Source organism: Frieseomelitta varia, unplaced genomic scaffold (genome assembly GCF_011392965.1).
Source record: "Frieseomelitta varia isolate USP_RPSP 00005682 unplaced genomic scaffold, Fvar_1.2 scaffold_811, whole genome shotgun sequence".
In the NCBI taxonomy this organism is placed as follows: domain Eukaryota; kingdom Metazoa; phylum Arthropoda; class Insecta; order Hymenoptera; family Apidae; genus Frieseomelitta; species Frieseomelitta varia.
Window position 1 is genome coordinate 5,553 of NW_025110603.1, and position 22,143 is coordinate 27,695.

Genomic DNA, 22,143 nt, shown 5'->3' on the forward strand with positions numbered 1-22,143 from the left:
CGTACTAGAAAGATTTGCTCGCGCATAATTTTTCGCGTGGAAAAGCCACGTTGTGAGAGTACTCTGTCCAATATTTTTTTTTTCTTTTTTCCGTCTACATTCTGAATCGAACGGCAATCTTTCGAAAGAAAAGACAAAAAAAGAAAAAGAAAACGAAAGAAGAAAAAAAGAATGACTCTGGTTGCCGGGTATCTTTTTTTAATCTTTCATACGTACCGGCTCGCATCGAGCGGGCAGGTGTTGTAAGTATCGACTAATCGAACCGAATTCATTTTGCAGACTTCTATGGAGGAAGCGGTGCGAGGTGATCCGAAGGTGAACCAGTCGTCGCTGCTACAGAAACTGTTGTCCGAGTGACTGCCGGCCAACGTTCTGCACAGTGAAGGGCTGTACGTAATATACGTTTGAACGCGCGACAGGAAGAGAGCCGAAAGAAGGAAATTCGCGCGACCGAGGGCAAAGGAATAATAAAGATGGAAAGAAGATCGATCATATATACACACGCATCATGTGTACACCCTTATACGTAATGGATACTAATTTGTATTATATGTAAATGCTGCAAAAACACACGAAGTCAGTATTCAGATACGTATCACCAAATACAATTTCGAGAGAGAGAGAGAGGATTGAAGGAAGAGAGCGAGGGAAAATGAAATGGAAGAATGCTCCGGCGTCGTGCTCTCCGCGTGCTTTTCGCCTCTTTCGCATTTGATGACAGTCCGAACTCGCGGAGCAAAGATGCCAATTTCGAATTCGAATAGAACGAACGAAATTTCCCGTTTCCCGTTTTTGCGGCTGTGTCGTGATGTTCTCTGTGATGATCGGTACCAAGACTGGTGTCCCGCGGCTCCGTTAACGTGTCGTTAGCAACCGAGGAAAATGTCGTCAGTGCCGATGAACGATCGAAGGCGCCCCACTCTTCTGGATCGATGGATCGAAATACCGAGAAGAAAATGCGTCGATTTCGCGATTTCGATGACGAGCAAACTTTCGCGAGCAATGAGAAAAACGACGGGACGCGGGGAGCACGTGGCACGATAGTGGGATGTTCTTATTTTATATATATATATATATATATATATATACCTATCTATATATATATAAAAGAAGAAAGAAAGAAAAGAAGAAAGAAAGAAAGAAAGCCTTTCTCGGGGCATCCCAGCTTCGGACGATATTCGAGTATAAATATATAAATATAAATATATAAATATAAAATATATATATATATATAAAATATAAAATTACACAAATATAATACCGACACGATGCACTGACGGTTGTATAAATCCTGTGTGTATTCAGGTTTTTGCTAACGCATTGCCGTCAGTATTGTATTTGGTATCACTGAAAGAAACTACGTAGGTACCTCAAAGGTATACTTTACTATACCACTGGCTGTTGAACATAGAACTATTTATAGGTTTAATTATATTGTACACAAGAGGATGATGAAGTAAAAAAGTGAAGATTAAGAAGATAACGTAAGGTGATGATAGAAAAAGAAAAAAAAAAAAAAACAAGAAAGAAAGCAAATAGAGCACTATTTCACGTATTCTCTTAATTTAACGATCCTTTTTGACTATTACATTTATGAATAATATATTTGTGATTGTAAGAATCTGCAACCAAAATATGACAAAGAATACTTGTTGTTGTTAATATGATTATAACTATTATTATTATATAATAATTATTATTATTATTTTATTTTATTTTATTATTATTATTATTATTATTGACATCATTATCACTATTACCAATATTCTTATTGCAATTACTATATTATTCTAATATTAAGGATGATTATTATTAATATTATTTTATTATTGTAATAATAATTATTATTATATGAATATTGATATTATTGAACACTTCGAATATGCATATTTCTATTCAATAGTAAGAGTACCTTTATATACATATATGTATATATATATATACATATATTGTGTAAATGTATATGTATATATATATGTATATGTATAAGGATTTATATATCGTGTTATATATACATATGATTCGTTCGATTATTTATATATAATCGGTATATAAATTTACGTATATTTATATATGTATACGTGTGAAGAAAACGAGGAAGCTGAAATGAAGAAAAGAAAAGAAGAAAAAAAAAAAGAAGAAAAAAAAGAATAAAAGAAAATGGAGATCAATCCTTCTATTTTGCATAGCTCGGTAATTCTCTTTTTGGGTCTTTAGAGATGCACACTAAATTATTTCTCGGAAACATCCGTTGTTGCATTGATCGTAATTGTGAAATATAAATATATATAAATATATATTTATATATATATTTATATATATAAGAAGGAGAAAAATGTAACGAAAAAGAAGATAAGAGAAAGAAGAAAAGCAACAAAGAAGAAGAAGAAGAAAAAAAAAAGTGGAAAATACGTCTAACTCACGTTTATCGTATACGTATATACACACACGCTGTGCGGCACGTAAAAAACAAAAAAAACAAAAAAAAAAAATTCGGTGTGTATATATGTATATCATACATGCATATGAAAGAAATCTCACGCAAGTGTCTTATTTTTCCAGGATGTTCACCGATTATTAAACGAAGCGAAAGATTAAAAAAAGAGAGTAAAAAAGATTAATAAAAAAAAGAAAACGAAAAAAAAAAAAGAATAAGTGGAGAACGATGGAAGAAGTTGGAAGAAATTGCCACGAGGTGGTGAAATTCGCGCGCGCGTGGTCTTGGTGATGGCGTGTTCCTCGGACGGAAGTCGCTATGCGCCGGTCGCGACCGGAAGTCTGCGCCAGAATGCGTTAAAGTTTTTGTTTTTCTCTCTTCTTTTTAATTACGAGGGGCAATGCCCTTTAGCATATAGGCTGTTTTAACGCGATATGTATAGAGATATATATATTGTACAACTTCTTTTTTATCGAAATTGTTCACCGCCGATTTTTCCTATTGTTCTCTCCCCGACGTTCATTCTTTTTAATCTTGTTAATATCTGCTTATTGTCATAGTTTCGGGTTTTAAGAACGAACGCGTGCGAAGCATAGAGGCGGGGAGATTTGTTGATCGAGTTTTTAATCGCGATTGTTTGATCGAGTGTCGCTCTTTTTTGTTAGATGTGTATAGACGGAGACTTCGTTTTATTCAATTCTTTTCCTTTAGCCGCGATTTTTATCGAGCGTTCCTTAGTGTCTAATGATCTTATTAACGAGAGGGATGTTAACGTTCTTACGGATACACTCTCTAGATCGTAAGAATTGGGTGATTGACGGAGAAAATAAGGGAGGTGATCGAATTGTCGGATATAGAAATGACGTACTATTTATTCGAAATACGGAACAAGAGGGCGAGAAACGCGTACAAGTAAAGAAAGAGCGGAGGTGTATGTAGAAAGAAAGAAAGAAAAAAAAAAGAAAAAAGAAAAAAAAGACAAAAGAAAAAAAGAAATACAAAAAGTAACTTTTCAAAGGGACAAAAAGATTGATATTTTCTCGAGTTATAATTACTGTGATGACACTGGCCTGCTCATCTCTGTTGCACTTTCTTCCAATTATTCGAGCAGTTACAAAGAGTTGCGTAAAATAAGAAAAAAACAAAAAAAAAAAAAAACGATAAAAAAAAAAGAAGAAGAAGAAGAACGAAGAAGATAAAGATAAAGATAAAAATACGAAAACCCTGTAAAACACATTCGTGAGGTACTCTGAATATGTACACGTGCATACATAGACATGTATACTCGTTTCGTTAGTCGCGCGTTGCCGTTCACACAGCGATTATTTTGTGTGTGTATGTGTGTGTGGCGCGCACGCGCGCCCCCCACGTACGTGTGTATGTATGCCCGCGCGCGCGCGCGTGTGTGTATGTGTGTGCATGTGTGTGCTTACGCCTGCGTGCGCGACGAAGTGAGCGAATGGGTTATATTTCACGGTGTGCGTGCGGCTCCGCGTGTTTTTTTTTTTTTTTTTTTTTTTCTCTCTTTGTGCGTGCGTGCGTGCGTGCGTGCGTGCGCGCGCTCGTAGGCACGCTTGTATGCGTGTGTGCGTAGTGAATTACGTCATATAGATAGATCATATGTGCTTTCTAATGATGAATAATTTTATAAATATAAATATAATATCGATCTCTCACGTGTACGTTTATTTTGGAAGTTCGCGCCTGGTCCGCGCGGGTTCGATCATTAAAACTGTAATTAGTTTTCATGTGCTTTATTTTCCTTTCGGATGTCACCGCACAACCGGATTGTCACTGATTATCCATTCCTTCAAACTTCGATCTTTCACCGATCCGATTTGGCCAAAGGTTCAAGTTGTTTTTTTTTTTTTTTTTTTTTTTGGTTCAAGTTTTTTTTTTTTTTTTTTTTTTTTTACTCTTGCATGAAACTGAAAGCACGTCGTCGTGTGTGATACACGTCAAGGGCACGTCAGTTTGAATAACTAATATATTTTCTTACTTAAAATAGCGATACATACATATATGTATATAAATATAAAATCAGAGTTGTCTCTTACTGTTACGCGCGATAGTTTTCCTTATATTTGTCTCTTACGGTTCTCTTCTAAATATGCATCAAGCATAAGGTCGACAGTTACACGTATATAATTATTATACAGAGTTATACAATGACTTTTAAATAGTGATAGATAGTAGCAGATTTTTTTTTTCATTCCAATCTTGGCACAATTTGAAGACAGAGAGGAAACGAAGAAGAGAATGTTTTCTTAAGCAAAGTTCAGAAGCAAATTAGTAAGAAAATTTTCTTAGGTCTCTTTCGTGTACGCGTGTATTCGTAAGTTCGCAGAAGGATTTAAATTGTGTCCATCGACTAACAAGGCAAACAGAAGCTTTCGTGTAAATACCTGTTATTTGAACGAGTAGGATAATTCCAAGCTTCCACTGTTTAATAGAAAAAAAAAAAAAAAGAATGTTGATCCGCGTTATTCTTTAAACTTTAACAATCGCGGAACAATTTTGTGAATTATTCTAATCTAGAGTGATTTAGAGAAAATTAATTTATAATTTATTCCAATTCTGTAAATTGTTAATTTAAATTTTCCTATCTAAAAAATAAATTTGTATATAATTATTCTTTTCAAAAAAAAAAAAAAAGAAAAGAATGACGAAAGAGACCGAGTCGAACAGAAAATTCGTAACGCCTCGCCTCTCGAGAATCGTCAGGCCATTTCGGCGTTCGGTAGCTTCTATAAAACGATCTTTATTCGATGTAAATACATAGACAAGTAAAGTGTTACAAGATAAAATAGCGATACATATGATACACTGAATTAACAGTTAATTTAAGACTCGATCGTTCGAACGCGGGTTCGATTGGCAGTTTCAGCGGGAGGACGTTCGTCCCCGTAGTCGTGTCGTATTTTTGGCATTAAAAACGACGAATGGTCCTTCGCGTTCCTCGACTACGCCATTATGTGGAACAGACTTGCGATAACTTAACTAACAGACTCGGAATATCTTGTTATATGTACACACGCACACAGACTCGCCAGTTTCCAGTGACGAAGAGTTTCGAAACACTTTGAACGTGACTCGAAGCCTCGATGAGCCCCGGAAGATCTCGATGTGCAAATAAAATTTTCACGTTTCACCGATATCCTCGAGGTGTTATCAGAGCCTATAGCGAAATGTGGTCTAGGCAGTTCGACGTGTGACACTCGTCACTGCTTGAATTTAGAATTTACGCGTTAAGGGACTTCCAAAACCATTCGCCCACTGGCAGCTGATTGCGGACCATAACGAGTGACCAATTCGTCGCTTTCTCTCTGAACTCGTCTCGGTACGTATATCGGTGGACAGAAACGACAAATCTATTGTTTGTTACTTGCCAATTTTCTTTCGTTTGAATATACTGGAAATACATCGCAATTTTGGGAAACAAAAAAATTCCACGACGTGCGCGGCAACCTTTAAGGTTAAAGCGTTAATCTTTTCACTGAGGCGCACTTTCGGAGCGAACCATCAGTTATAGACGGGCGCGATATTCTACTGTTAGACGTTGCGACTAATATAATAGCGTATAGATACGCCTTTCGTGTATACGGACCGACTTGTGAGGGCGTATATATACACGCCTTTAGCAGTGAAAGTGAATTAAATCCCGCGGTTTTAACTAGCTCCCGAGAACTTCAGACGTTCGAATGTACGTCAAAAGTGAATGACGAATCCCTCTCTCTCGATCGTTGCTTTTAAGCAACCGTTTCCTGCGGCGACTCTGTCGTCCGCTCGGGTTTACGTAGTCTGCCTTTCCTTCGATATTGATACGGCACGCGTCTGTTCGGCCCTCTGGTTCTTCCTACCGGGCCCAACCTCTGGTACTGATAGTTCGGATAATAACGTTGGCTCTGTTGTTGCTGTTGCTGTTGCTGTTGCGAGTACGGGTACTGAACGTTGCCGACTTGCTGCTGCTCCCTCTGACCGTTCGGCGTGAATGGCCTCGGCACTCGGCCGACGTCTTGGCGATGATCTTCGGTGACCCGTCGTCGAAGGCACACCGCGCAACGACTCACCCGCGACGTGTGGTCGGTTTTCAACGTCTGTGGTATCGGCCTGCGGAACATGTCGCCGTCCTTGATGATTGTCAGCCAGAAGGACGTGGCAGTGGAGTAGTAGTTGCACGTGCCGAAACCGTGGCACTCGATGAACGGTCGGACGCGGAATTCCTCGAGGCAGGAACCGGGCGAGACCAGCGACTGGCCGTATCCGCGTCCCCCTGCGTCTCGATGCTGAAAATTCGTTGCTCGTTTAAGGGCTTTATTTATGTTCTTTTTATCTGTCTGCAGGTTCTCCTTTTTTTTTCTCTTTCTGCAGATGATACTCGTCATTTTGCGCTGTAAATTGACCCTTTTATCAGATCGTGTTCACTCTTTCTTTTTGCAAATCAATGTGTTTCTCTGCAAATTTGTTTCCATTTTGTTGTGAAAAATAATATCCGGCGACAAGTTGTTACTCCGGAATCAAAATTTTATTGCACTTAAATAACGTCTGATATTAAAGTAAGTGGATATGGACATTACGTAGATTCATCTATAATGGTTCATTTATAATGGCCACTGAGCAGGCTAGTTTTATATACATATTAAATTACTGTAATAATTGTGACAAATCTGTAGGAGTGACAGTTGATTACAACAACAGAATGATTGAAAGCATCTACCAAATGTTCATGATTTAGAAAATTAGTTAAAGTATATTGTGCAAAGTATCAGTTGGCCGGCTTTCAACTGCTAGCTCGCACAAGTAATTAATGTTAGAACTACCAAAACGGTCGAAATGACTAATTTAGAATTTTTCATGGAAAAATTTTATAATTTGTAAATTTGTAATAGTGGATTTTCAGTAAAATATATAAATAGGAGCCTGTTCCTTTTATTTTCATTCTCACGCTTTGATCATCGGTAGTGTTAAATCACTAAAAAAAAAAAAAAAAAAAAAAAAAAAAACAAAACGACGAAATAGTGTTACTTTACTTCAATAGTGAGTAAGTTTATCTGCAAAAGGTGAATTCGATCTGCAAAAGGATTAAATCTGGATGAGATGACGTCGTGTACTTACCATGAGGAAGCTGTATCCGATCCAAAGTTCTTCCCAACCACCGGGACACTCTGGTATAGCCATAGATTGACTGTGGACAGCGATCACGCGAGTCGAGGCCTCGCAGACGGAGCATCTTGAGAGGTATCTTCCGACTTCCGGCGCTGGTATCGGCGCCATCGACATCGGCATAGGTTCTGTCGTGCTCAGCCAGTAGCTGTAGTCGTTCTTATTCGCGTAGTCGCACACATTTTGCAAAGTACAGAATGTGAAAGGCATGGTGGAGAATTTCCTGAGACAGCTTCCGGCCGTGCCTGGAAATTAAATCATCATAAGTTAAATCATCGTGCGTGTATACTTTATAATACATATTGTAATGTTTCTAATAAAACAATATAATACAATACATATTGTAATAATATAACAATGGAATATACAATATATAATAATATATTAATAATGATTAACAATAATACTTATATATCAATTAATTATTAATAATAATAGTCAATAATATTGATATATTAATATTAGTAACAATGATTAATAATGATATATTAATATAATATAATAGAGTCTTTATTCAGTATATACTATGATACTATAAGGTATTTATAGTATTTAATTATGTTGTATATGTAATGTATTTATTGTAAATACAACAATTTATGTTCTGTATTGTATATTGCATATACAATTCCTATTTTTACATTTTGCATTGTAATTTATGTTATATTTATTGTACAATAAATATAAATTCATAATTTACAAATAGTGCAATAAATACAAATTTGTAATTTGCATTCATTGTACTGCTTTTATCTTGCAAGTAGAGCGCTTGTTCCAAGATTTCTTAGCGGGGCTGTTTCATAATTTATTTAACTACAAGGTATTCGAATTATTGGGAAGTTTTTCAAACACCCGATCTCTTTCTTACCAAGATCCTGCCCGTAGGAATATCCTTCGCCCATTATATGCAAAAACGAGAAACCGTCCCAAAGTTTCACCGTGTTCTGCGGGCACACTGGTATCATTTCGGATTGCGAGTGTCTGGCGAAGAAGAAACCTCTGTTTCGAGGGCCTGGCGCTGGTGGTGCAGGAGCCCCTCTTACTCCAGGTGGTCCTACGAATTAAAAATTTATCGTATTTACGGCTCGTACGTGACAGATTATATTTTTATGCGTTAAGAATTTATTATTTTTGTATAACATTTATAATATTATAATATTTGTATAATTTTTATATAATTTTTGTATAATATTTACAATAGTAATTGTAATATTATTAAGAAAAATTATTTTCAATTTTTAAATTTATAATTTTCAATTTAAATTGATTAAAAGTTTATAAATATTTCATTACAAAAATATTTTTTTTAGATTTAATTTTCAACATAACTTCGTTTATTTAATCTTAATTTATATATATATATAAAATTATACAAATATATGTAACTAAAAATTTAAAATATATAAATATACATTTTATTAAAAGTAAACAACAACAATTTAATATATTTAAATATAGATTTTATAATTCTTAAATAAATATGAAATTATTCATCAAAAACGATTTTTTGAAATTCTATCTTCTGACATTATTAAACTACCAAACTAATCTAACGAAAACGGACGAGAGGCTTATTATATTGTTAACAAGTTCCTTACCCGGAAGTCCTTGACGTCCAACCGCGCCACGAGCTCCAGGGAAACCAGGGGGGCCATCCTTGCCGTCTGGCCCCGGGAAACCTGGAAGCCCTATCATCCCGGGTTCTCCCTCCAATCCGGGAACTCCGTCTTCTCCTGGTTCGCCTACCTTCCCTTGAAGCCCAGGGAAACCTGCGCGAAAGATCGTTCGTGTGACTCTTGGATGTCGTTGTTTCGTACAATGTCGTTGTTTGTTACGATACCTGGCAGTCCTGGAAGTCCTTCATCTCCCGGTAAGCCTTTCCTTGGGAAAGGCGAGAAGGGGTTAATACCACGATCTCCTTTCGGCCCCTAAAACGTATGTGCAGAGAATTCGTGTAAATTCTCTAAAAAATTCACTCGCGGGTATATAAGTCGCACGTTTGTTCGAATGTTTAATATTACTAATAATAATATATTTATTATATTATATATATTATATATATTATTATATATATTATATATATTATTATATATATTATATATATTTATTATATTATTACTAATAATAATATAATAATTAATAATACACACACACACACACACATATTATTATTACTATAGTATATATATTAATATATTATATTATAATACATTAATATATAGTATATATATATATAGTATATTATAATATATAGTATAATATATAGTATATATTAATATATTATAATATATTATCTATATTATATTATACATACATGTACTATTAGATATATATAAAAAATATATAATACTATATATATAATATTCGCTAGACATACTTATAGGGTGGTCATTGAAAGACTGAATGACATAAAACAAAAATAACTTTTACAAGTACACGTTTCTTAAATATTTTATGATTCTATTTACTCGGTTGTTGGAAATCATCATACGTTGAAATCATACATAAATTTTAACCTACAGAAAAGGATGGAACTAAAAAAGATTGGAAATGAACAGGTTATGACCTTTTCAAACCCTTCAGTTTTTCACTGGCCACTCTATGTTCCGTTTATTATACAAATATTCTTTTGAATGTCGAGATTATACGTCGGGATGAATGTAAATAATCGAAACAACTGACTTTTGGTCCTGGAGGTCCTGGCGGGCCAGGTGGACCCTCGCTTCCGTCGTCGCCGGGTTCTCCTCTTGGTGCAGGCGCACTTGGGAGTCCAGGGTAACCTGGCTCACCTTTTTGCCCGCGTTCTCCTTTCCTACCAACGAATCCAGGCAATCCTGGCTCTCCTTCAGTTCCTTTAATCGAGATACCAGGCAATCCAGCGTCTCCTGTGTCGCCTTTCTCTCCCGATGGTCCGACAATTCCCTCCAATCCATCCAGTCCTGGAGCTCCAGGGTAACCATCGAAACCTACTGGACCTACATGCACGAAAGAAGAAATATTTTAATCAAATATTTGTTTGTCTGATTAGAATTATAATTTAATTAATATCTAATTACGTCGAAAAGTATTATTACGAATAAATATTATGTTATTATAATATATATAATATATATATATTTATATTATTATATAATATATACATTTATATTATTATAATGTTTCTATTGTAATTTATATTATAATATATATAATATATACATTTATATTATTATAATGTATATAATATATATAATAATTATATATAAATATTTAATATTATATAAAAGTATTATTATGAAGTGAATATTATATTATCGACAGAGAAATACTAACTAATATTGTAATAAGAAGTAAGAGAACTGACATGCTTTGGCATAATATCACGTTTTGACACATTTCTCACACAGAGGCGTAAGCGTTCGCAGTTGTACGAATTTTCTTCGAACAATAAATCGGAAATTAAATAATTAGGAGAGGAGAATAATCACCTTCGTCTCCTGGAAGCCCTTTCGGACCGCGTATGCTGATACCGATATCTCCTACAATTCCTTTAGGACCATTGTATCCGTACTCGCCGGGCGCACCTTTTTGTCCATGAATTCCTGGAATACCGGGCAGTCCATCTAACCCGGGTACACCATCTTCACCTGGCTCAACGTACTCGGCAGTTAATCCTGGAGAACAAGTATGCGCATAAGTACACGCAGACATTTACTTGCAATTATCCACGTACAATATATATATTTAATATATAATAAAAATATAATATTATAATATTTATTAATATTTATAATATTTAATATAATATAATATTTATTAATATTTATAATATTTAATATAATATTATAATATTTATTAATATTTATAATATTTAATATAATATTATAATATTTATAAATAAATATTATAAGTAAATGTGACAAGTATAATTATTATAATACTTGTGTTTCATATTTTTCACATTTACTTATAATATTTATTTCTACCATTGATGAAATGTTAAAAGTAAAATTAACACAATAAAAATAATCAACTAAAAAGTTGAGAAACGTGATTCGCGTTTTTTTCTTTTTTACCTGGGAAACCTTGAGGTCCTTGATCGCCGGGAAGACCCGGGAAACCTGGCAAACCTGGGAATCCATCAAGTCCAGGTAATCCAATATTACCTTCCATGCCCTGTAACATTATTATTATATAAGAAATTTATCGATCAGTTTTGAAATGGGAGATAAATTGTACATACAAGGTGAACTGTGCTCGCTTCATTTTCAAGGAATGAAACATTTTTAATAATAAATCCGCGAAGAATGACTTTTTTGAAGGTTACTCGCGTACCTTGCCTTTACCTTTCTTAACTTTTTTAATAATAAACTTTATGAAGAATGCCCCATTTTTAATTAATAACCTTTTACTCACGTACCTTTCGTCCAGGCAATCCCGGGAAACCAGGTTCACCTCGCATTCCCTTTTCACCTTGCAAGCCATTGAGACCAGGAATACCAAAGTCACCCCTCTCCGCTGTGCCGTACGATGGCGGACCCGGTTCACCAACCATTCCTTTGGGCCCTGGCGCGCCCATTAAACCGGGGAACCCTCTAGGGCCCGGATCGCCAGGCATTCCTCGAGTAAAATAATAAAATTCACATGTGAATAATTCCAAATAATTCCCTCTCCTTCGTGTGCTCTTATTCTTGTAATTTCAAATACGAGAGAAGCATGGACTTGAATTTTGAAATCTTACTCGTATATTATACTTCTCTCATATACAATCTCACTTTTATACTTTTATACTTTTATACTTGTATACTTTTATACCTTTATGCTCTTACACTTTTATATTTTTATATTTTTATACCTTTATATTCTTGCACTTTTATACTTCTATACTTTTATACTTTTATACTTCTATACTTTTATACTTTTATACTTCTATACTTTTATACTCCTACACTTTTATACTTCTATACTTTTATACTTTTATACTTTTATACTCTTATACTTTTATACTTTTATACTCTTACACTTTTATACTTCTATACTTTTATATTTTTATACTCTTATACTTCTATACTTTTATACTTTTATACTTTTATACTTTTACACTTTTATACTTTTATACTTTTACACTTTTATACTTTTATACTTTTATACTCTTACACTTTTATACTTCTATACTTTTATACTTTTATACTTCTATACTTCTATACTTTTATACTTTTATACTTTTATGCAGAGTGGTCACTAAAAAATTGAGGGTCGTAACTTGTTAATTTTAAATATTTCTTATCTTCTCTTTTTGTAGGTTACAGAGCATCTCTTGGAGATTAAAAATACTGGAAACAAATCCATTAACTATATTTCCAAATGAAATGATAGAAAATTGAAAAAATACTTGTTTGTAAAAGTTATTTTGGCTTTATATCATTCAGTGACCGCTGTATACTTTAGGAAGGTAAAATAATCTCGAACGTAAGTGGAGAACTTACCTGGTAAACCCATTCGACCTGGATCGCCATCCAATCCCCTTTTACCTTTAGGCCCGTCGTAACCAGGCGGCCCTATCGGGCCTCGTTCACCCTTCACGCCGTGGAAACCATGAATACCAAGTGCCCCGGGCCTACCCTTCAACCCCCAATCTCCTCGCGGCCCTTTCAAGCCATCCGGACCCATGTCACCTACCTCTCCCTATATCAAACGAACAAACACAATTAATTGCATCAAAATTTTTCCATCCAATTTAAACGATCCCAGTGTATAGCAACTTTACTCTGGATTTTGTTCTAAATGTAATTTTGCAACAAGTTATATTACCTCTAAATCTTATTTCGTCTATCACGAATGAAATCGTAAAATATAAATTAACTGGATTAATTAATTGCACAAATCTTTCTATCCAATTTAAATGGATTCCAATGGACAGCAACTTTACTCTGGATTTTGTTCTAATGCAATTTTGCAACAACTTATATTACCTCTAAATCTTATTTCGTCTATCACGAATAAAATCGTAAAATATAAATTAACTGGATTAATTAATTGCACAAATCTTTCTATCCAATTTAAATGGATTCCAATGCACAGCAACTTTACTCTGAATTTTGTTCTAATGTAACTTTAAGCAATAATTTATAACGTTTACGCTGCTATAGTGCGATGCAAATCTACTATATATATATATATATATACTGCTCATAAAAATTAGGGGATATTTCAAAATGAATATGAAGCGATAAAAAAAAAGTAACAAACGACGTAATATCTTCTGATCTGTTCTTGTTTAATAAAAAAAAAAAAAAAAAAAAAAAGAAATCAAGTGCTTCGTATTCGTTTTGAAATATCCCCTAATTTTCGCGAACAGTGTAGCTTCTAACCATCGGTCGTCACTAAGAAACTTACTTTCAGCCCGGCTAGCCCGTTGAAACCGTCGAAGCCAATTTCACCTTTCTCCCCTTTCGGTCCAGGCTTGCCATTTATCGATATTGCCGGTTCACCAGGTATACCGCGTCGTCCGTCCATGCCCGGCGTACCGGGAGGCCCGATCTCTCCCATGAAACCAGGCTCGCCAATGTCACCTTGCGGCCCGCTGAACGCGTTTTCACCGGGCGGCCCGTCCAAACCATCTGGCCCGATGTCTCCAGGGATGCCCTTTGGACCAGGTAGTCCCATAATGCCAACGATACCCTCGGGTCCAACGTCTCCCGGTTCTCCCTTGGCTCCTAACGTTCCGGATATCCCTTCGAGGCCAGGCCATCCGGGCGGGCCGGACTCGCCGATCTCGCCAATGTCACCTTTCGGCCCCGGTGGACCAGGCAGACCCGCGACACCGTCTCTTCCCAAGTAGCCCATCGGTCCAATGTCACCCTCCTCGCCGCTGCGCCCCTTGAGACCGATCTCTCCCTTCAGGCCCTTCATCCCGTCGAATCCCAACGTTCCGTAGGAACCTGGAGGAGGGAGCAGAGATTTTTTTTCAATCATCTCGCAGAAACGAAGAGAACGCGACATAATGATAGTGTCGAAATATGTCCAAACTGTGGAGTATACCGTGAAGTCTATTTACAATTTGAAAAATTTATCACGAAGGCAGATGAAGAGACACGGATGAGTGGAGATCGTGATACGAAGTGAGACGTATGTATTTAAGTTTTTCCAATTGAAATTTTAGGTTTCCACATATTTTTTGTTCAATTGTATTCGCGATAATACAACGGATCGAATTTTCTCGGTGGATTCGAATTTCTTTTCCGTGCATTTCGATTAATTTTTTCCCATGTTCTTCTCGTGTATACATATATTTCTGATTATGTTGAATTACGCGCGCTGGAATTATTTCGATCCATCATACACATGTATATGTTTCAATTCTTATTCGGCTTTGTGTTAATATCCTCAGATATTATAAACAACCAATTTTTAAAAAAAAACGAACGGTCAAGTAGGTGAAATATCATCGCTATCGAGAATTCGTAAAGTTTGGATTTGCCTGGCTCTTGCCGATGGGAATCCACCTATCGCAAAAGAGCTTTCATTTATCGCGCGTTACGACTAATCCTTGTCTACAGTCGCCCATGAATCCGCGGAGACTCGCTCGATCAAATTTCTCTCACGCGTTTGAAACTTGAAATCGGATGTCGATCGCGATTCCAGTGATAATTCGTCATCTTTAAATGCGAAATGGAAAAATTGAAGAACCTCCGCTTCGCGTGGAGTGAAACGTTTGCAGGATAAAAGCTCGTTATAGCATAGGCACTGAATTTAATTCTAATCTTTTAACGTATTTAAAGTATTCTAATCTTCTAACTATTTAAACTATTCCAATTTTTTAACTATTAAACAGCCACAATCTAGTTATGTAGCTTTGTCAGTTTAAATTAATCAAAGAAAGTAATTATTTTATTATTATTATGTAATTATTTAATTACAATTATATAATTATTTAATTATAATTATAATTAGTTTAATTATTTAATTATAATTATAATTATTTTAATTATTCAATTATAATTATTTTAATTATTCAATTATAATTATTTTAATTATTTAATTATAATTATTTTAATTATTTAATTATAATTATTTGAATTATTTAGTTTTACGTACATTATAATTATTATAATTATTTAGTTTTATGTACATTATAATTATTATAATTATTTAGTTATACGTACATTATAATTATTTTAATTACTTGAATTATTAATTACTAGTTATACGTACATTATAATTATTTCAATTATTTAGTTATACATACATTATAATTATTTCAATTATTTAGTTATACGTACATTGTAATTATTTTAATTATTTAGTTATACGTACATTATAATTATATTAATTATTTAGTTGCACGTACATTATAATTATTTTAATTATTTAATTATACGTCAATTATAATTATTTAATTATAACGTAGTTTTTCCTTAAATTAATAAAAATCAGGCGATCGTACCTGGTCTACCGATTTCTCCCATTCGCCCGGGCATTCCAGGTTGTCCAGGTATTCCAGGGAAGCCTCTAACTCCCTGAACGCTGTCGCCTCGTTGACCTTTGGCTCCCTGTTGATCAATGTTAAATCTCGAGGATCTCAAATATTGTACATACATATAATCAAATCGTCGTTCTCTGATTAAGAATCAGTGCAATTGTACCTGAAGTCCGGGCAGTCCTTCCGAACCAGGAGCTCCTTTGCCACCTTTCACGCCTTTCACTCCATCCAATCCGGGCCTACCCTGCAAACCTCTAGGTCCAGCGTCGCCGATGTTTCCTTTATCACCGGCCCAACCAGTTAATCCGTAATCGCCGTACGTCTGATTTGATCCCGGGTCTCCGCGATCTCCCTTGTTACCTAAGCGACCCTATAAACAGTCAATAATTTTTAATTAAGTTCAGCGAGAAAGGAATTAGAGTTCATCATAATCATTTGAAGAAACGAGATCTCCACTTTGTAACAAACCCTTGAAACTTTTCCCCTACGATTTTTATTTCTCACCATTTCGTCGAACGACAAAAATTCAGGAAATTTCCCATCTCGTCGTCTAACCCTTGCGTTCCAAGTTCCACAGTTTAACAAATGTTCGTACAGCGAATTTTAGGGTCTTGTTGTAAAAGGGAAATTTCAATCTTCAAGAATTGACTGTGACGGGTTTAGTGACGTAAAAGAAATTCTTCTCTAATGTCCTTAATTGTGTTTGCAACGTGATGCAAATTTTAAAAAAGAAGGAAGCTCTATATAGGAACTGAGATTATATGGTCTTTTCCTTTTTTTACAAAATTGTATCAATTTGAATGATTTGAACATCTTTTCATTATCCAATTATGGCACAATTATGTTCTTCATTCTTGTATTTCATAACAGCCAATTGGAAAATTGTCAAAGATATAATTTATAAAGGTTATTAATATATATATATATATTAATAATTATAATATAATTAAATACATTATAGTATTAAATTTAATATTATAATAACATAATTATAACAATATTATAATATTAAATATATTATAAAGACATAATTTATAAAGGTTATTAATATATATATATATAAATAATTATAATTGAATATATTATAATATTAAATGTAATATTATAATAACATAATTATAACAATATTATAATATTAAACATATTATAATTACAATATTTATAATATAATTATATATAATATTATGTTATATATATTGTATTATATTATATATAATATACATAACATAATATTATATATATTATTATATTATATATTATATATTAATATTATATATAATATTATATATATTGTATATAATTATATTATAAATATTATAAATATATAATTTATAAAGGTTGATGTTTTCTGTACACATACCGAGAAACCGACAGGTCCTTGAGACCCTGGTGTACCCGGTGTTCCACGAGGACCTTGATCTCCAGGCATGCCGGGATAACCCTTCAAACCTTCAGGACCTTGCAGCGATATGCCGCGGACTCCAGGAAGTCCCGGTAGTCCCTGATATCCTTCGTCACCGGGCCATCCTTGCTCTCCTTTCTCACCATCCCTCCCTACAACGTAAAATCATTTCGAGTGTTCGTAAAACATCGAAGAATTTACGCCAGTTAATTATGAAAGTGTTCTAAATTAAGAATTTATTGTCAGTCATTTCGCGTTTCACGTTCGTTCAAAATAAAAAAATAATCTGACGTAATTTCAAAGAAGTAACAATTGAAATATTTCAAATCACTCAAGGCTGAAAATCCCATTTCCGAGGGGTGAGAAGGAAAATCAAAAATGATGAAAATTAATCACTTAGAAACGTGATTGTAAAACGTGAATTAATAGATTTAATTAAAAAAATTTTTTTTTAATAATAAAATTATATAATTCGTTGTTGCAAGTCAGTTTTGAGACATTCAGTTAATTTTGAAAATGGTCCAAGTATCATTTCAAGCATTTCAAAAATCATATTTCTTTACAAGTTACAAAATTTTACAGTCGTGATAAATTCTCATCTTACCAGATCAAATATTTCCTGAAATATTTGGTTTCGTAGTATAAAAATATTTTTCAATTTACATTTATATGTTTTTTTATATATATTTTTACATTTTTTAAATTTATATCTACATTAATACTTTCGTAGTATAAAAATATTTTTCAATTTATATTTATGTATTTTATATATATATATTTACATTTTTTAAATTTATATCTATATTAATACTTTCGTAGTATAAAAATATTTTTCAATTTATATTTATATATTTTATATATATATATATATATATTTACATTTTTTAAATTTATATCTACATTAATACTTTCGTAGTATAAAAATATTTTTCAATTCATTCAAACGCAAACTTTCAAATATCTCGAAAACGAGAAATACATGACTTGGGCCACTTTCATAATTGCTACCTTAACGATTCGATACTTCGAGATTTGAGAGAAAGACAAAAATAAAAAAAATAAAAGATCGAAACATCACATTTTGTGTTTTGTTATTTTTGCGGGCGTTGTTGAATCTTTTTAGATAAGATCGTTGGCCTTTTTTATTTAGGATTATACTCACCTATATCGCCTCGTATTCCTTTGTACCCTTTGTCTCCCTTCAGATTTATAACCGGCGGTGGATAAGATTCGCCGGTTTCACCTTTTCCTCCTTTTTCACCCTTCCCGCCCTTCACACCCGGACTTCCCGGGAAACCCGGCACACCTCGCAGAAACACGACCGGTATCGACGCGTTGTCACCTGGCAAACCTGGGATACCATCGAACGCGGGGAAACCATCGCTCCCTGGCAATCCTGCAGGACCATGATCACCCTGAAAGCAAACGAAACGCCCTTTATTCTCAGAGAAAATCAACACGTTCCGTGCAGTGCCGATTTTTCGTTACGTTCCTTTTACATCGCGTTTAGAGACTATTACGATTAATAATATTACTTCTGAAGTAATAAATAATGCTTACAGTTTTCACAACAATGCAAAAGATATAATTGTGAAGAAAATTGTCTGGAGTTTAAGGTGCAGAGCAAAGCAATAAATTGAATTTTAAGGTATTATTTTGGCGAACAATGTTTCAGTGATGTCGAAATTAATTTGAAATCAATATTGGAAGATTTTGTTCCGAATATTTTTAGTGTTATTGTTTATGTGGTAAATAATAATGGATGATATTAAATAATAATAATTTATTGTATAGATTATACGATACGAAGGAAGAAAGAAGAAGAAATTTCTCAAGACAGTTCTGAGTCAACTGACACTCAACAATTCACATAATTCGAATTCACGTAAATTCGACTTCTCATTGCTTCTTACGCAAGTTCAAAAAAATGGTGGTGGATGTTATTTTTTCCAGAGATTGAAACTCAACTCTTGTATATGATACTAGTGCATGTTCACGATTGCTTTAAATTCAACCGGTATCATACGTTAGAAGGATGTAATTAACAAAATTTCGTGTTAAATTTGAATGATTATTTCCAATGCTGATGTCAATTAGTTGTTTCAGTTAGTATAGTACCAATTATATATAATATAATATAGTATATTATAGTATAGTTTATAACAATAGTATAGTACCAATTTATAATATAATATAGTACCAATATATAATATAGTATATTATAGTATAGTTTATAACAATAGTATAGTACCAATTTATAATATAATATAGTATATTATAGTATAGTTTATAATAATAGTATAGTACCAATTTATAATATAATATAGTACCAATATATAGTATATTATAGTATAGTTTATAATAATAGTATAGTGCCAATTTATAATATATAATATAATATAGTATATTATAGTATAGTTTATAATAATAGTATATAGTATATAGTATAGTATATAGTATATAGGTTAGTACATAGTATATAGTACAGTATAGTATCAATAATATAAATAATATATATATTATAATATAATATATAATATATTATATAATATATATAGTATTAGTGCCAATTTAAAGTGATGCTGGTAAATGGCACAAAGAAAGTTTGCCGAGAGCAAAGGATTAATAACAAACTTGTCTCAATAAACTCGAACAACCCTAACTGCAGCAGTTCGAATTTTTCCATCGCTTTTTAACTTTTCAAAAGAGGTCGAAAGATCAAACACGTGCTACGGACGAACAGACCGTGTTACGAAAAAAATATTGACCGTCGCCGAAAGGAATCCGTCGGAGAAAGTTGTCGGCGAGGCAAATGAAAAATATCCATTGTTACTTACCTTCTCTCCCTTAGGTCCTGGAGCGCCTGTGTCACCGCGAATGCCAGGCGATCCTCGCGAACCCCGCGGTCCTTCGATGCCAGGGTAACCCTTGTCGCCAACGTCGCCAGGCAGTCTGGTCATCGGTCCCGGAAGTATCAATTTCCCCGTTTCACCCTTTGGTCCTTGAGGGCCAGCGATTCCTGGCCGACCACTGTCACCTTCCAATCCTCTTGGGCCCATCACACCTCGTTTACCCTGCACGCCTTTGAACCCGCGCGGTCCAGGCAGTCCTGGGTAGCCCGGCGTTCCGGGATATCCGTCGAGACCGGAATCACCGGGTTCACCCTTCTTACCAGGCAGCCCTGCAACGAAACCGCGAGTGAACTTTCGATTTTCCATTGAAATCGACGACTGATTTTATTCTTGTATTAACTGTACCATTGTCATTATTACTTGTATTAGTATTATTATGATGATGATTATTAGTATTATTATATATTAGTATTATGATGATTATTGGTGTTAGTATAATTAGTATTATTATATATCAGTATTATGATGATTATTAGTATTAGTATTATTAGTATTATGATGATTATTAGTATTGGTATTATCAGTATTATTGTATATTAGTATCATGATGATTATTAGTATTAGTATTATCAGTATTATTATATATTAGTATTATGATGATTATTAGTATTAGTACTATTAGTATTATGATGATTATCAGTATTAGTATTATTAGTATTATGATGATTATTAGTATTAGTATTATTATATATTAGTATTATGATGATTATTAGTATTAGTATTATTAGTTTTGTTATATATTAGTATTATGATGATTATTAGTATCAGTATTATTAGTATTATTATATATTAGTATTATGATGATTAATAGTATTATTATTATTACTACTATATACTGTACCAGGGTAGGCATTTCTTTTGCGAAAGTTAGCGTAGAATGAGAAATAGGAGAGAAAATAAAGCAACTTTATTATATTATTACGAAAAGGTCATACAGATTTGTATAGTAAACGAAATAAAATAAATAGTAACGAGAATATGTAAAATAAATGATAACAAGAATATTTAATAATTTTCTTTCACATGGTATTGTTACGAGGTTTTAAAGATTTGTATATTAAAAAATATACTAAAAAACAGTAAAGTTTTAGTATATATACTGTTTAGTATATATAAAAATTTAGTTTAGTATATATAAAAATTGAAATAAATAATAACGAGAATATTTAAAATAAATCATAACAACAACATTTAATAATTTTCTTTCATACGGTATTATTATGAAGAGGTTTAAAAAATCTTGTATACTAAAAAATATACTAAAAAATGTAAAAAAGTTTTTCAGTATATATATCTATCTATCTATTTATCTATCTATCTATATATATATACTGTAAAAATTGAAATAAATAACAACGAGAATATTTAAAATAAATGATAACAAGAACATTTAATAATTTCCTTTCACATGATATTATTACGAAGAAGGTTCTAAAAATTGAAATAATAAAATTAAAAATATCATTTCTTTTTTTTGTACTTCAACGTGTTTGAATACTCCTGTCACGAGTAATAATAATAATAATAACAATAATAATAATAATAATAATAATAATAATAATAATAATAATAATAATAATAATCGTTCGACTTTGCAATTGAAATCTGGACAGAGTAGGCGCGGATTATTCACCTTCTCCGACAGATTTGTTTCAAGTGCTTTCAGTCTTTCGCTAGTTCTCGCAGTAAATAGCGTCTGACGGCTTTTAGACGGGCGTCGCGTCCTTTTCGGAGGGTGCTCGAAAGAGTCTCGGTGGTATCGGTGAGT

General features: G+C 33.3%; 1 protein-coding gene across 1 annotated transcript in view; it reads right to left on the reverse strand.

The window, feature by feature from the left end:
- Window positions 1–4,410: 4,410 nt before the first annotated feature.
- LOC122536205 (collagen alpha-1(IV) chain) overlaps window positions 4,411–22,143 on the reverse strand; it is a 98,395-nt gene continuing 80,662 nt past the window's right edge. Inside the window, exons 12-27 of the mRNA XM_043668370.1 lie at window positions 20,301–20,644; window positions 18,626–18,878; window positions 17,422–17,615; window positions 16,225–16,431; window positions 16,026–16,131; window positions 13,976–14,520; window positions 13,066–13,264; window positions 12,000–12,199; window positions 11,656–11,755; window positions 11,068–11,253; window positions 10,283–10,575; window positions 9,441–9,528; window positions 9,199–9,369; window positions 8,469–8,654; window positions 7,553–7,845; window positions 4,411–6,723 (exon numbers count right to left, since the gene is read on the reverse strand). Coding sequence (XP_043524305.1) covers window positions 6,187–6,723; window positions 7,553–7,845; window positions 8,469–8,654; window positions 9,199–9,369; window positions 9,441–9,528; window positions 10,283–10,575; window positions 11,068–11,253; window positions 11,656–11,755; window positions 12,000–12,199; window positions 13,066–13,264; window positions 13,976–14,520; window positions 16,026–16,131; window positions 16,225–16,431; window positions 17,422–17,615; window positions 18,626–18,878; window positions 20,301–20,644 — 3,902 coding nt within the window. The 3' untranslated portion in view covers window positions 4,411–6,186. The remainder of the gene's footprint in view (window positions 6,724–7,552; window positions 7,846–8,468; window positions 8,655–9,198; window positions 9,370–9,440; window positions 9,529–10,282; window positions 10,576–11,067; window positions 11,254–11,655; window positions 11,756–11,999; window positions 12,200–13,065; window positions 13,265–13,975; window positions 14,521–16,025; window positions 16,132–16,224; window positions 16,432–17,421; window positions 17,616–18,625; window positions 18,879–20,300; window positions 20,645–22,143) is intronic.